General features: G+C 45.5%; 1 protein-coding gene across 4 annotated transcripts in view; it reads right to left on the bottom strand.

The window, feature by feature from the left end:
* Nucleotides 1-13,977, bottom strand: part of mgmt (O-6-methylguanine-DNA methyltransferase) — a 487,398-nt gene that overhangs the window by 25,526 nt on the left and 447,895 nt on the right. For 3 of the 4 annotated variants that reach the window (XM_038822140.1, XM_038822138.1, XM_038822137.1), the window contains 2 exons: nucleotides 13,776-13,915; nucleotides 13,005-13,064 (listed from right to left, as the gene is read on the bottom strand). In XM_038822140.1, coding sequence (XP_038678068.1) covers nucleotides 13,005-13,064; nucleotides 13,776-13,915 — 200 coding nt within the window. The remainder of the gene's footprint in view (nucleotides 1-13,004; nucleotides 13,065-13,775; nucleotides 13,916-13,977) is intronic. The other variant, XM_038822139.1, reaches the window with a different exon arrangement.

Here is a 13,977-nt window from a genome sequence, read left to right as displayed (position 1 = left end):
TGATACGCTCACTTTTCATGTACTGTAAATCTCCAAACCATAGATTTGTCTTGAACAAAAATAACATGAAGGAGTCTTTCAATCAATACTGGAGCCCCTTAGATTCAGGTAGCAGCTGAATATTCTCTCTAACTTTGCATTTTGTACTTCTGGGTAGAGCCCACCAGGGAAAGGACTTGTTTTCACTCCAGGCCTCATCAATACCTAAATCCTGGTGAACAAGTGACACTGAGAAGCTGTAATCAATAGCTCCCTGTGCGTTTTTTCTTCTGGTCAAATGGTTCAGCACTACTGACAGCCTTGACACTTAGAACATGATGCTAAATCTTTATCAACAGCCATCTAGGTGACTGGCAAAACAAGACGCTGGCAGTCATTAACGCTCGTGGCAATCTGTGAATAAACTAACTCCCCAATAAAGCTCTTGTTTAAAAAAGGTGAAGAAAAACTCTCTGTACCATGTATTGATTGTCTTTGAACTGCATTTAGCAAATCCTGTCAGTAGACTGAATTCAACAGTGGTGTCAAGCTCATTACTGTTTTAGGCTTTATACAGTAGAAGGTGACCATTCCACTATGGCCAACTACAGCAATATAATTGCGGATATTTCAAAATCCATCTACCAATGTTAATAAACTGAGTTACAGACACAAATTGCTGAATTTTCTGATCATGTGCTGATGGGCATACCGACAGGGGATGGATGTGGAGGGGAGGGCTTTGATCCCAGCAAAATAGGTGTTGGGGGGCTGCATCGTGATAGATCCCAGGTGCAATCCCAGGGAAAGACAGCCAATTAATACTGATAAAGCAGAAATTAGAGGCAATTCAGTGGCCTTGCTGAGGCCCCCAGTGCAGGCTGGGGAAGGGGTGGAGGTTGGTCATGGGAGTTAGAGACTCCATGCCCCAGTGACAACGTCGCAGGCAGGAAAGGCCCCACCCGCAGCCCAGGTGATTCAGGTGGACGGGTGTCCCCGACAATGAAGGGCCAAAAGACTTTGAAACCTGATAATTTTTAATGCGTACCCAGCCCTCTGATGGCGTGGAGTGGACTCGATGGGCCAAATGGCCTTACTTCCACTCCTATGTCTTATGGTCTTATGGCGTCTTTATGTGGAAATGCCCTATGGTCCCTGATCTGCCTCGGCAGTGCCCACTTTTTCTAGTGGGGCTTCCAAGGCCAGAGAATTGCCAGCCCTCAGACAGAGCCTGTACAATGACAGCTCACCTGCCGTTCTCAATTGGCAACTTTCTGGATTATTGTGCCAATGGTCTTGCTCCTGGCAAGTGCAGGCTCGGGACCCCATGTTGTCCCAACACTGAGGATCTAAAATCCATGGGCAAATCCAGCCACAAATATCCACTGTCTGTTTGGCTTTGTGAATTGACCGGTGGATGTGGCTTATTTAAACTTTCAGAAGACTTTTCACAAGGTCTCACACAGCAGATTAATATAGTGCATAGGATACACTGGTAGTATCTCGAGATTGATAGCTGGTTGGCAGTTAGGAAGCAAAAAGTTGGAATAAATGGGCAGTGACTAGTGGGGTACCACAGGGATCTGTGCTAGGACCCCAATTGTTAACATTATATATTAATGATTTGGATGAGGGAACTAAATGTATTAGCTCCAAATTTGCAGTTGATACAAAGTTGGGTGGGAGGGTGAGCTGTGAGGAGGATGCAGATATGCTTCAGTGGGATTTGGACAGGCTGAGGGAGTGGGCACATGCATGGCAGATACAGTACAATGTGGGTAAATGTGAGGTTATCCGCTTCGTTAGCAAAATTAGGAAGGTAGATTATTATTTGAATGGGTGTAAATTGAGAGGTGGATACTCAGCGACACCTTGGTGTCCTCATGCATCAGTCGCTGAAAGTAATTGGTACAGCAGGTACAGCAGGCAGTAAAGAAGGCAAATGGTAGGTTGGCCCTCATAGTGATAGGAATAGAGATGTTTTACTGAAATTGTATAGGGTATTGGTGAGGTCACACCTGGAGTATTGTGTGCAGTTTTAGAGTCTTCATCTGAGGAAGGGTGTTCTTGCTATGGAGAGAGTGCAGTGAAGGTTTACCAGGTTGATTCCTGGGATGGTGGGACTGTCATATGAGGAGAGATTAAGTCAGTTTGGATTATATTCATTGAAGTTTAGAAGAGTGAGAGGGGATCTCATAGAACTTACAAAATTCTAACAGGATTAGACAGGGAGGATTCGGAAAGAATGTTCCCTTTGGTGGGGGTGTCCAGAACTAGGGGCGATAGTTTGAGGATAAGGGTAAACCTTTTAGGATTGAGGTGAGGAGAAATGTCTTCACCCAGAGTGGGGAATCTGTGGAATTCGCTACGCAAAGTACTTGAGAACAAAACATTGTGTATTTTCAAGAAGTAATTAGATATAACTCTTGGGACTAAAGGGATCAAGGGATACGGGATGAAGGCGGGATCGGGATATTGAACTTGATGATCAGCCATGATCATAATGAATCGTGGAGTAGGCTCGAAGGGCCGAATGGCCTCCTCCTGATTCTATTTTCTATGCTTCCATGTTTCTAACTCACTTTTGAAATTATTTTTAAATTATTTTAATTTTTTTGTATCATTAACTGTAACAAAAGCTAGGATCAAATTTGCTGGCTGGCAATATGCTAATCATATTTTCAGTGCAGAAAATGCCAAAAAGTTAACATAATTTGCAACTAATTTGGATAAATGCAAACTAAATATCTAGATAAGACTCCCAAATCTTATGGAATGATGAAATACATATACAGTGATCACAAAAATATAATGTTTTATTATCTAGCGAATGATATGCATCATTAAGTGTAGGAACATACAATGCCCAGAACTCCCTCGCTTCCCAACGTCGCATTTTGGGGGTATCCCAATGATGTGCTGTGAATCCCTCTCGGAATTTCTCATGTATGGGTTTACCCAGCAATTGTGCAGAAGAGCTAACTACCTTGGGACAATTGCACTGGGCTGGGAACCATCCGACAGAAACAACTTAAATCGCTAACTTTGGATGGTTTTGCCAGTTTTACCCTGATGGTTGCTCTGAAAGAGTTAGAGAAAATAAATTATTTATAACTCTAGAATAACTATTTAAGAAACCCAGACCCAGCCTCACATGGGACACTCCCCACACACAGTATCCCCTCAGGGGACCCACCACACCAACACCGACCCACTACATCACCCCCCTTCCTCCATACTAGGCTGTCCTGGGGGACGGATGATGTAGAACCTTTTTTTGATCAGCTCATCACTAGCTCAATCTGGGTTTGGTTGGGGAGCCTGGTCTCTGCCTACCTTTCTTGGTCGAACGCTTCAACTGGCTGCCTACATGCACATTTTTATCCTTTGTATGCACATTTTTATCCCTTGTATGGACATGGGAATCTTTAACTATTTAGAGTTTCCCATAATGGAGCAGCCAACTACCTGGCAGCCATTTATGCCCAGGTACGGATTCCTGCCCTTGTAGAGCACAGAAGGATAGAGGATGCCAATCTGCGAATGTTTACTGGGGTGGTTTAGAATAAAGCTCCATTATTTCAAGCAATGAAGGTAGAAGCTTCACTTCACTTCTAATCGACAATCCCAGCATGTGGCGGGCCTGTGAATCTAACCCCTGGTGAGAAAGACATAAGACTTTTTCTTGCAGCCTCATGATTTGCAGAAAGGCAAAAGATCTGAAAAAGTAGATAGAGAAGACAAAACTGCTTTTTAAGGTGACATATTATTGGCTTATGGGAAAACAATTGTTGACACTTATTTTCTGATGCCCCCTACACATTCCTGCGGAATCCCAACTGAAAATGAGTTGCAGCTCTGTAAATGTTACCAGAGAAGTCACAAAATCGTTTCTGGGCTTGCAGCTGTTTTGAAGAACAAATATCGTATTTTCAATTATCCTGCAGCCAACATGCTTAAACATCCTGACCCTGAACCAGAGGCCACTCAACTTAATACTAACATTCACCGAACAATTTGCTGTGCCAAGAAACAGCGGGGAAGAGCAAGGAGCTTGCGCTACAGGGAACATGTTAACTTGCTGCTGTCCAATAAATAGCACTGCCTGCATACTTGAGCAGGTGTGAAAGGTAGCACCATGGGCTGGGGAGGAGGGAAATTGACGTTCAGTAACATAACCTAAAGGCAGTCAGCATCTCGCACAGGGAGGTACACTTTGGCCCTAGATAGTACAATATGCCTGGATGGAGAAAAATGACTGCAAAGCACCTAGACAGTGACCTGGAGAAGGAAGATTTGGTTTCCCCAAGAGGCCAAGAAGCCATCCAAGCAACTCTTCCCACACCAGCTGGCAGAGGTAAACATTAAGAGTTTACCTCCTACAACGTGACTACACTGCCAATAGAAATTAAGTGATCTCAACCCAATTACTGGGTCCTCACAGCTGCTGCTTCTGTATTTATAATTCTTCCTCCCCCCCACTTCCCTTCACACTCCTACAATCACAGCACCTCACTTCACATCTCTTTCCTCCCACCTCCATAGTCTGCACATGCTACTCTTCCCACTGCTGAAACTTGTATTTCCCAACAGCTCACATCTCAGTCATTACACAAACTATTCGACCATGATGTGCACACATTCTTTAAATGCCTCAGATGGGTGTCACGATCATATCCTCTTCTTTCTTGCAGGAGGAGGCCGTGCATAATGTCTGACAGGAGAAGGCTGATACCGCCTACGCATCCATTCCCCATGCAAGAAGCATGCAGGTCATCACTGGCTGTGGGAAAGTTGTGGCCATGGTGAGTCCCACAGCTGGAGGAGATGTCGTGCAGAATTTCTTTAGATTTTGGCTTGAATCAGTCACTTCTCTCTTTCCTCCACCTTTGGATTCAAAGATAATTTTGTTCCTCTCTTTCATGTTCAGGAGCTGATGTGAAATCCCTGTTGCCACTTCAGGAGAAGGTCAACATTCTTGAAGATGCAGTTTCACTCAATCAACCCCTGCCAAGCATCATTTCAGAAATTGACCTACACATAGTCAAGAGCAAGGTTTCCCAAACTGGGTCTGAAGGAAGCCCTGGGTTCTGTTGGATACATCCCATGGTTCCGTGATAGGCCAAGCAAATATAACATTTCAAAAATGCTATGAAACTGCTTGTCCAGTCAGAGGCTGGTTTTCCCTGCATTGGCTGCTGATAGGCTGATCAGTGAACCTATGAGGAGCCAATCGAGTGAGAAGCCAGTCTCTGATTGGACAAGTGGGAAACATCAGGGACGTCAGTCCTCAAAGGTCCAGGCCAAGGCTAAAGCAAGGAAAGAAGTTATGTAGGCAGCAGCCATGAGGCGGAACAAAAAGTGGCTGTGAGGTGGGAGGGGAAAAGACTGGAGTGGGGAGACAGCTATGGAGCAAGGTAGGCAGTGGCCAATTGTGCAGAATGGAAGCAGCCATGGAGTGAGGGAAGTAAGTGTGTATGTGTGTGAAAGAGCGAGAGGCAGGTAAGAGAATGTCAGAGTGAGGGAGAGAGAAGTAAGTTCTCTGTGTATTTGTGTGCACGCACATGTGTGTGTGTGTGTGTGTGTGTTTTGGGTGGGGGTGAGGGATGCAGGAGCGAGGGTTCTGTGAGAGAGAGGTGAGTATGTATGAAGAATTGCGAATGTGAGAGCAAGAGAGGTGGGAGTGCGAGTATGTAAGAGAAAGATGTGAGGGAGAGGGGTGTGAGGGAGAGGAGTGTGAGAGAGAGGTGAGAGTAATTGTGTGCGTGTGTGTGTGTGAGAGAGAGGCGAGTGTGTGTGAGTGTGTCTGATATGAGAGACCAACTCACCAGCCACACTCCTAATGTTAAATGAAGTTAAGACTTATGTGTTTGTTGAATAAGAGTGATGATGGCGTAGTGGTAATGTCACAGGACCGGTAATCTAGAGGTCTAGATTCATACTTTAGGGGCAAGGATTCAAATCTCACCTTGGTAGCTTGTGGAATTTAAGTTCAATTAATTAATTTTGGGCGGCAGAGTGGTTAGCACTGCTGCCTCACAGCGTTATCAACTCCGCTTCAATTCAGGCCTTGGGTCACTGTCTGTGTGGAGTTTGCACTTTCTCCCCGTGTCTGCATGGGTTTGCTCCAGGTGCTCCGATTTCCTCCCACAGTGCAAAGATGTGTAGGTTCGGTGGGGATTTTCCAACAACCGAGAGGGACAAACCAGTAACAAACCTGAATGTAGTGGACATGCCCTTTGAATAGTACTAAGAAAAGACCCTTACTGCCTGTTTGTTCCACAAGTTGTCAAATTAATTTATCATGTGGTGCATCAGGCACTGGGACAAACTCATTTTAAAATGAGTCTTATCCTTACTTAAACCTATTAACGAACATGTGAAAGGCGTCAGGTGTGCATCCTGAATGCTCATATGGAAGAGCTATTATGATTGGGCAGGCTTTGCATTTTGGCATGGGCATGTCGGCCAAATTGGTCAGTTAAGAGATTGTTGTGTGTCTCTATAACGAGCACTGCACCAAGCAACTTCGGGGATACTAAGCTTTGAACTGTAGGCATACATAACAAGATAAATTCGCACAGAAACCTATTTATTTAGACTATTCCTTATAGTAAGCACTGTCGGTGATCTTGCTTAACCTGCATGGCAGTCATTAAAATGACCTTGAACTAATCAGTCCTACATTCCCTTACTCCCAAGAGCCTTTATGATTCTTTTACGAGTCCCTTGTAGTGTTCTAATGAGCTTGTTAATTGAACTCCGCATTTGCCCTTTGAGGACCACAGACATTACAATCAATCTGAAATAAAGAAAAGTATTTGAAGTTCTTTCCTCTGTAAAGGTGAGTTGATCCACAGTGTCCTTGGCATAATTTGTAGAAATAACATTGCATCTCGCAGTTAATAACGACTCGTCTTTTGTCTTCTGATGAAGTTGGAAGGTTAGTGTGTGAATTACGTGCAGCGAGCTAACTATAAATGAATGCTTGTTGGATTATATGAGCATTCAAACATGATAAACAGGAGAGAAGACCATCCAGCATGTCCAGACTGCGCCTCTGTTCAATATGATTACAGCTAATCTCGAGGGGTGGGAGAAGAGTGGTGGGGAAGGAGGGGAGAGGGGGTGAGGCAGGAGGGGGGGGGGTGAGGCAGGAGGGGGGGGGGGTGAGGCAGGAGGGGGGGGGGGTGAGGCGGAGGGGCGAGGAGGGAGGAAGGGGAGTGAGGAGGGAGGCAAGGCGGGAGGAGGGGAGGCGAGGTGGCAGGAGGAGGGTGTGGTGGGAGGAGGGGGTGAGGTGGGAGGAGGGGGTGGGAGGTGGGGGGGCAAGGTGGGAGGTGGGGGGGCAAGGTGGGAGGTGGGGGGGCAAGGCAGGAGGCAAAGTGGGAGAGGGCAGGTCGAGAGGAGGAGTCAGGTCGAGAGGGGGGAAGGTCGAGAGGGGGATGATTCAGGAGGAGGGGGCAAGGGAGGTGAGGCAGGAGGAGAGGAGTGAGATGAGGCGCGAAAGAGAAGGTGGGCAAGGGGGAGGAGGTGGAGAAGGGTGGAAGAGAGGGAGAGAGGTGAAAGAGAGGGAGAGGAGTGGAGAGTAGCGTGGACGGGGGTGAGGGAACCAGGGGAGCGGGGGAAGGGGAAGGAGGAAGGAGGAGAGGAAGAGTGGGGGGGGGATGATGTGGGGAGGGAGAAAGGGATGGAGTTCGGTGAAGAGTGCAAGTTGGTTCTTTTTCTGGTTCTTACTCAGTACAGAGACAAAAGCTGATTGGTGAGTAACTGGTACGTTATTCTACATATAATAAATATTTTGTAAAGGTTAAGGTATGACACAGCAGCTTGAATGATTGCAATGTGCATCCTGTGGAATGCAAAAAGTCATGGACCCGCCATGTGCCCGCGACAACCACATCTGCAGAAAGCATCACTGAGCTTGAGCTTTGGGTTTTGGAACTTGAGCAGTGGCTAAAATCACCGTGGTGCATGCCGTGGCAGAGAACTATGTGGATAGCATGTTTAGGGAGGTGGTCACAATGCAGGTGAGGAGCATGCAGGCAGAGAGGGAATGGGTGACCACCAGGCAGTGTAAGAGTACCAGGAAGCTGGGTCAATCATCTACTAATCCGTTTTCTATTTTGGATACTGATGAAGGTGATGGCTCTTCATGGGAATGCAGCAAGAGCAAATCCCATGGCATGATGGGTGGCTAAGCTGCACAGGGGGGCACTTTGAGTGGCAGTTTAATTGTGCTAGTGGATCTGTTATTGAGGGGACAGGTGTTTCTGTGGTTGTAGACGTGACTCAAGGATGGTTTTTTTCCTCCATGGTGCTAGGGTCAAGGATGTCACAGAGCAGTTGCAAGTCATTCTTCTGGGGGAGGGGGAACAGCCAAAGGTCATGGTCTACATTGGTACCAACCACATAGGTAGGAAGAGAAATCCTGAAAGCAGACTACAGGCATCTAGGTATAAATTACAAAGCTGGCCTTCAAGAGCAATAATCTGAGAATTACCCCCCAGTGCCACAAATTGGTGAGCATAGGAATAGGATGAAGGAGTGATTGAACACGTGACTGGAGAATTGGTGTAGGAGGGAGGACATCAGATTTCTGAGGCATTGAAACTGGTTCCAGCGGAGGTTGGACTTCTACAAGATGGACGGGTTTCACTTTAGCAGAATTGGGACTAACATCCTGACAGGGAGATTTGCTTTTGGGGAGGGCTTAAACTAGATTAGCAAGGAAACAAAACTGGTAACAGGAAGCAGAAAAGTAGAAAGCCAGATTAGAAGGCAGATGACGCAAACATTAACATTAAATACAATCCGGACGCAAAATAATGTTTAAAATTATAAAGTTAAGGGCACTCTATCTGAATACTCATAGTATTTGCAATAAGAGAGATGATTTGACAGCATGAATAGAGGTAAATCGGTATGATTTAATTCCGAGCACGGAGGTGAGGTTACAGGATGACCGAGACCGGGAACTTAATAGTCATCATTCAGGAAGGCTAGACATAAATAAAAAGGAGGTGGGGTAGCACTGTTAATAAGTGACAAGATCAGTACATTACCAAAAGTTAAAGATGTAGAATAAGTTTGGGTAGAAACTGTAAGGGGTAGCAAATATTGGAGGGAGTTGTTTATAGCCACCAAACTGTAGTGGAAATGTTGAACACCATCTAAATAAGAAAATTAGAGCTACATGCAACACGGAAATACAGTAATAATGGGCAACTTTAATTTACATATAGACTGAATAAGCCTAATTTGCACTAATGTTGTGGAGGATGACTTCCTGGAGCGTGTACAAAATAGTTTTCTGCAGCAGCATGTCAAAGAACCAACGATGGAATGGGCTATTCTAGATGGAGTATTTTGTAACAGGAAAGGGTTAATTAACAACCTTGCTGTAAAGAAGCCCTTAGCAAATAGTGCCCATGATTGAAAAGAATTTTATATTAAGCTTGAAAGTGATATCGTTCATTTTGAAACTAGGGTCTGAAATCTAAACAAAGAAAACCATGAATATATGAGCAGCAAATTATGGTGGATTGCGAAAATAAACTTAAAAAACTGATAGTCGACAGGCAATGGCTAGTATGTGAAGTATTACATGGGCACAATTCAGCAAAAAAAATTACTATGGGTGCGATTCTCTTGCCACGTTGCACTGAAACGTGGACACCTTGGCACTGCCCAGCTGGCACCTTGGCACTGCGACCCTGGCACTGGCAAGGTGATCAGGTGGCATTACCAAGCTGGTTGGAGCACTGCCTGGGTGTCAGTGCACCCAAGTGCTAGGGTGGCACTGCCAAGGGTCAGAAGCTGAGGGGGCTAGGCCCATGAAAGGAAGGTGGGGGGAAGTTCGAATTGTGGGGGTATGCCGGGCAGGTAAGTGGGGGTCTCCAGGAGTTTAGGAAGAGTGACAAGTGGGGGTCTGGGATTGGAGGGGGTACTGTAAGGAGGCTTGGGGGGCTTGAAGAGGGGTGCCTCCAGGGATACCCTAGTAGGATGTCCTCACTTGTGGGGGGGGGGGGGGGGGAGTAGTGTCCACATGTGTGGGGATGACAACGCCATTGGGTGCGGGGTGTGGGAGGCCCACAAGCTCACTTAGAGATCGGGGCAACCTTTCAAAATGGCGGCCTAATCTCGGAGGTCAGCTTGCCAGTGTTAAAGAAAAATCTGCCAAACCAGTGAGAAACCTTCCAGGGCCCAAAGAAATGTAATTGAATAGCGATGGGAAACTTGCTGGTCGGGCCGGCGCAATATTCCCTGAAAAACCCACCACAATTGAACTTCGAAACCTGTCCAGAGGATTGCGCCCTAATGTCATTTTGTGTGCGTTTGGTGAGGTGTTTCCCACCGGATCTTTGGGTGAGATCCAGATCTGTATTCACCCACACTTAGTTATTGTTTGGGGGTTTGGGGAATTTGTCACTGGTCAATCCCACACTTAAGGTGCAATCCAATGGCCACGCTGCACCGGCAAAGCAACTCGCCGCGGTGCTGTGTGGCCAAAAAAACCCAGGAGACCTGGCTCCTGAGACCTACCCGGCTTGCAACGCATCGTGAGATCACGTGATGCAATGTCAATCCTGCCCATTTTGGGCGGGATCATATTTTGGCAAATCTGCATATTAGAGCGAGACAGCTATCCTCATTCAAATGTGCGGATTCCCGAGGTATTGAGGCTTTGGGATTCATCCCCTTCACCTCGAAGACCTTGGGCGAGCGCCATTCGGCACTCACCCCACGAACGGGGACCAGATGGAACGGCACTTGTGGGGGTCTCCGAGAGGATTGGAGGCCCCCAGCTGCATGTCCGATGTAGGTGGTGGTGACATAGCACTGCTGGTGCCACCTGGGCACCCTGGCAGTGCTAGCCTGGCATCTTGGCAGTGCCACCCGAGAGCGAGCCTGGTACTGCCAAGGTGCCAGACTGGCATTTTCTGCATGGGCGCGATCAGGCCGGTTGTGCCCTGCGTGGGTGTTTGGGGGGGGGGGGGGGGGGGGGGTGGTGGTGAGGCAGGTACCCTCCCATAGTGTGTTCAGGATGGGGCGGGGGGGGGGGGGGGTTGGGGGCTCGGTGATGGGAATTGAATTGACTGCCTGACAGGGGGTTAGAGGCAGATGTCCTCATTTTTTGAAACCTTCAAAAACTTACCTTTGGTTGGTGGCTGCAAATAATGTTGAGGAACGCTGGATGGAGCAGGCCCCCATGACTGATTTGTTCAAGGGGTCCTTTAACACATATTTGTTGGATTCATGCCTGTTTTATGTGTGTGCGCTGAATACTTATCAAATAGGCCACCCAAATTTGATAGCAGTTGCAACAGCTATGCAGACTGGACACAGGATGTCTCACTGTTAAAATGATGCTTTGTATCCAATTTACGCCTGAAAAATTGGGCACAATGCATTCTAATTTTAAATGTAACATTTTATCGTAAGTAGCTAATGAAAGTTGTGATTAATACCATTTTTAGAGAGAATTAAACTTGAAGATGAAAATATTAAAGGCTACTTAGGAAAAAGCAGGGAAATGGGATTAGCATAGATAGCTCCTTTGGGGACAGTAGCGCAAGTTCAAGCATTATGGTGCCTTGAAATTTCCATTATTCTACAAAAAGATTGTGAATGCTGGAAATTGGAAAACAAAATCAGGAACTGTTGGAAATAGACAAAACTGATGATGTGATGAAAGACCTCTAGCATTTGTCTACTTTTACTCTGTTCAGCTGCTGGGTAGTTTCTGAACACATTGTTCAAGAAATTCATTGCAGAAGGCATTGACATATATAATATTAATGTTGTTCTAGTTATTTTCACCCTACCTTAAAATATCTAATTAAATATGGCCAAAGTTATGCCATATTTGACTATAGCGTTATTCGGTTTACAGGACATTTTAAATAGAAGATGGCCCTTTTGTTTCCTGTGTAGTACAATAGCACCACAGCATGATGAGTGGCTTGAGTATAGAAACGTTTTGCGATACAAAGTAGAACAAATAAAGACAGTTTCAATCATTTCTAATTTTTTAAAAGTTAATTATATGATGGTGGCCTAGTGAACTCATCCTTAAACCTCAGAATTCTAACCACAGGGTCGTTGGTTTGAAGACGTGATTTAGCAGACGTTTAAATTTCTCTTCCCTCAAAGAAACCTTTGCATGTTTTCAGTTGGACTTTTGAATGGAGCACTGTGTGATTATACAGTACTGCACTGAGGGAGGTGGGGGGGGGGGGGGGGAGGGGGGGGGGGTAGCAGTATAGGGCAGTGAGGTACAACTGCCAGGACCAATCCCGCCTTACAGAGGTACACTTTGTGTCATCTGATTACAGAGTACCATTCTCTACCAGACTCTAATTAAAGAGCAGTCTCCCATCCAATACCTTAGCTAGAACAGAAGCAAGTGTTGGCTTTCATTAGCTGAGTCTGATGCCCACTTTCATACCCGCTGTACTATGGCAGTTTCATGAGCTGTTAGTTGGGGGAAAAAATGTTATGGCTGCTGACCTCAACCACTCATGTACACTCCACACTGATTTTACTTCAATCGTTCCTTGCCTGCAGTGCAGGGATTGGGTAAAGATGTAAAGTAAGAAAAAGCTTACTGCCTGCACAGTGCAGAGAGGTAGAGGTGAAATATTTTGTGTGCGGGCGTGGTGCCTATTGTCGACAAACAGCTGATGAACATTTTTTTCTGTTGCCCCACATGTTTGAGTGGATTTGCATGAATTTAGAATATGGGAGGTACAGAAGGTTGGTTTAAAAGTCAGATGTCAAGCTCATTTGAAAATAAACAAGATAACAGAGGTGGGCAATTATGTTCTCCCAGTGGAATACAGCATTAGGAGACCTAAATGGACAAAGAGCAGCAGTGTGTGCTTGTGTGTGGACTGGAGGGAGGAAACTTTATATCGTTTGGCCATTGAGCTTTATATGCCTAGAGCAGGTTCTGCTGGTGGAAAACACAGTCTGTCAGTTTGTACTTAATTTTTTTTATTACAAATGTCTCCCCTTTTTCTCACCTCACTCTCTTCTGAAGACATTGGCTTCTGCTGGGATATAGTTGAAACCAGCCATCCTTCCTGCAAGATTTATATGTGTATGTGGACAACCAGGTTAGATTATGACAATTTAGCACACAAACTAGCGACAGGAACCAGAAAAAAGCGAGAAGGAGCACAATCTGTTGGTTGATTTTTCATCCTCCTTTGTCCAGAGACAGGGAGGCACAGATAACAAATGTCAGCCTGGCTAAGGTAGTTAACTCAGCACAGACACAGAATTGAACCCTTCCTGTTTGTTTTGGGCCAATTACAAATTGTGTTCATGACCTATGTCGCTGAAGGAATTCATGTAGGCACTTTCACTACCCATGCAACATAAATTTGCCTCCAGAAAGATTAATTTGAAACATTATTTTCTCAGTTTTTTGACCATTGCATGAATGTTAGCAGATGGCAAAAGGTAAGTTTTGCGAAGGTGAGCTGGCAAAGAGAGTCTCGCCAGTTTGAAGCACAGGCCATGAACAAGTTCCCCAATCTCCCAATCTCTATCATTAATAATAATAAACAGTGCAAACTGCATCCACAATTTCCCGATATGTGTAGGCTCCCTGTACATATTCAAAATTAGCCCAACAATTTTTGGATTGAATTGACAAATATTTTTATGAAAATGCCTAAAACACACCTTCTTAGTTATCTGAAATTGCAATTTCACAATTTCAGTAAGCAAGGAAGTCTGGCACAAAATATTGGTATTGTGGTTTTTCATGATCTAAAGTGTAAACTTACAGGATTAGCTCTCATGGCTCCTCCCACAGCTCTCACTGCTTTTGAGTTGCCTGCCATTGTTGCGAGTTCCTTGTAAGAGGCCATTTCTCCAAATTTCACGTCATTCATCAGGGTCATCAGCACATTGCAGGTGAAGGTTGCTGAAGAATAGAATACAGAACATTGTTCAGGCAGTTCCAACTGCTCATGCACATGCATTAAG

This window comes from Scyliorhinus canicula, chromosome 16, assembly GCF_902713615.1.
Source record: "Scyliorhinus canicula chromosome 16, sScyCan1.1, whole genome shotgun sequence".
NCBI classification, from domain to species: domain Eukaryota; kingdom Metazoa; phylum Chordata; class Chondrichthyes; order Carcharhiniformes; family Scyliorhinidae; genus Scyliorhinus; species Scyliorhinus canicula.
This window is presented reverse-complemented; position numbering and strand designations above follow the sequence as displayed.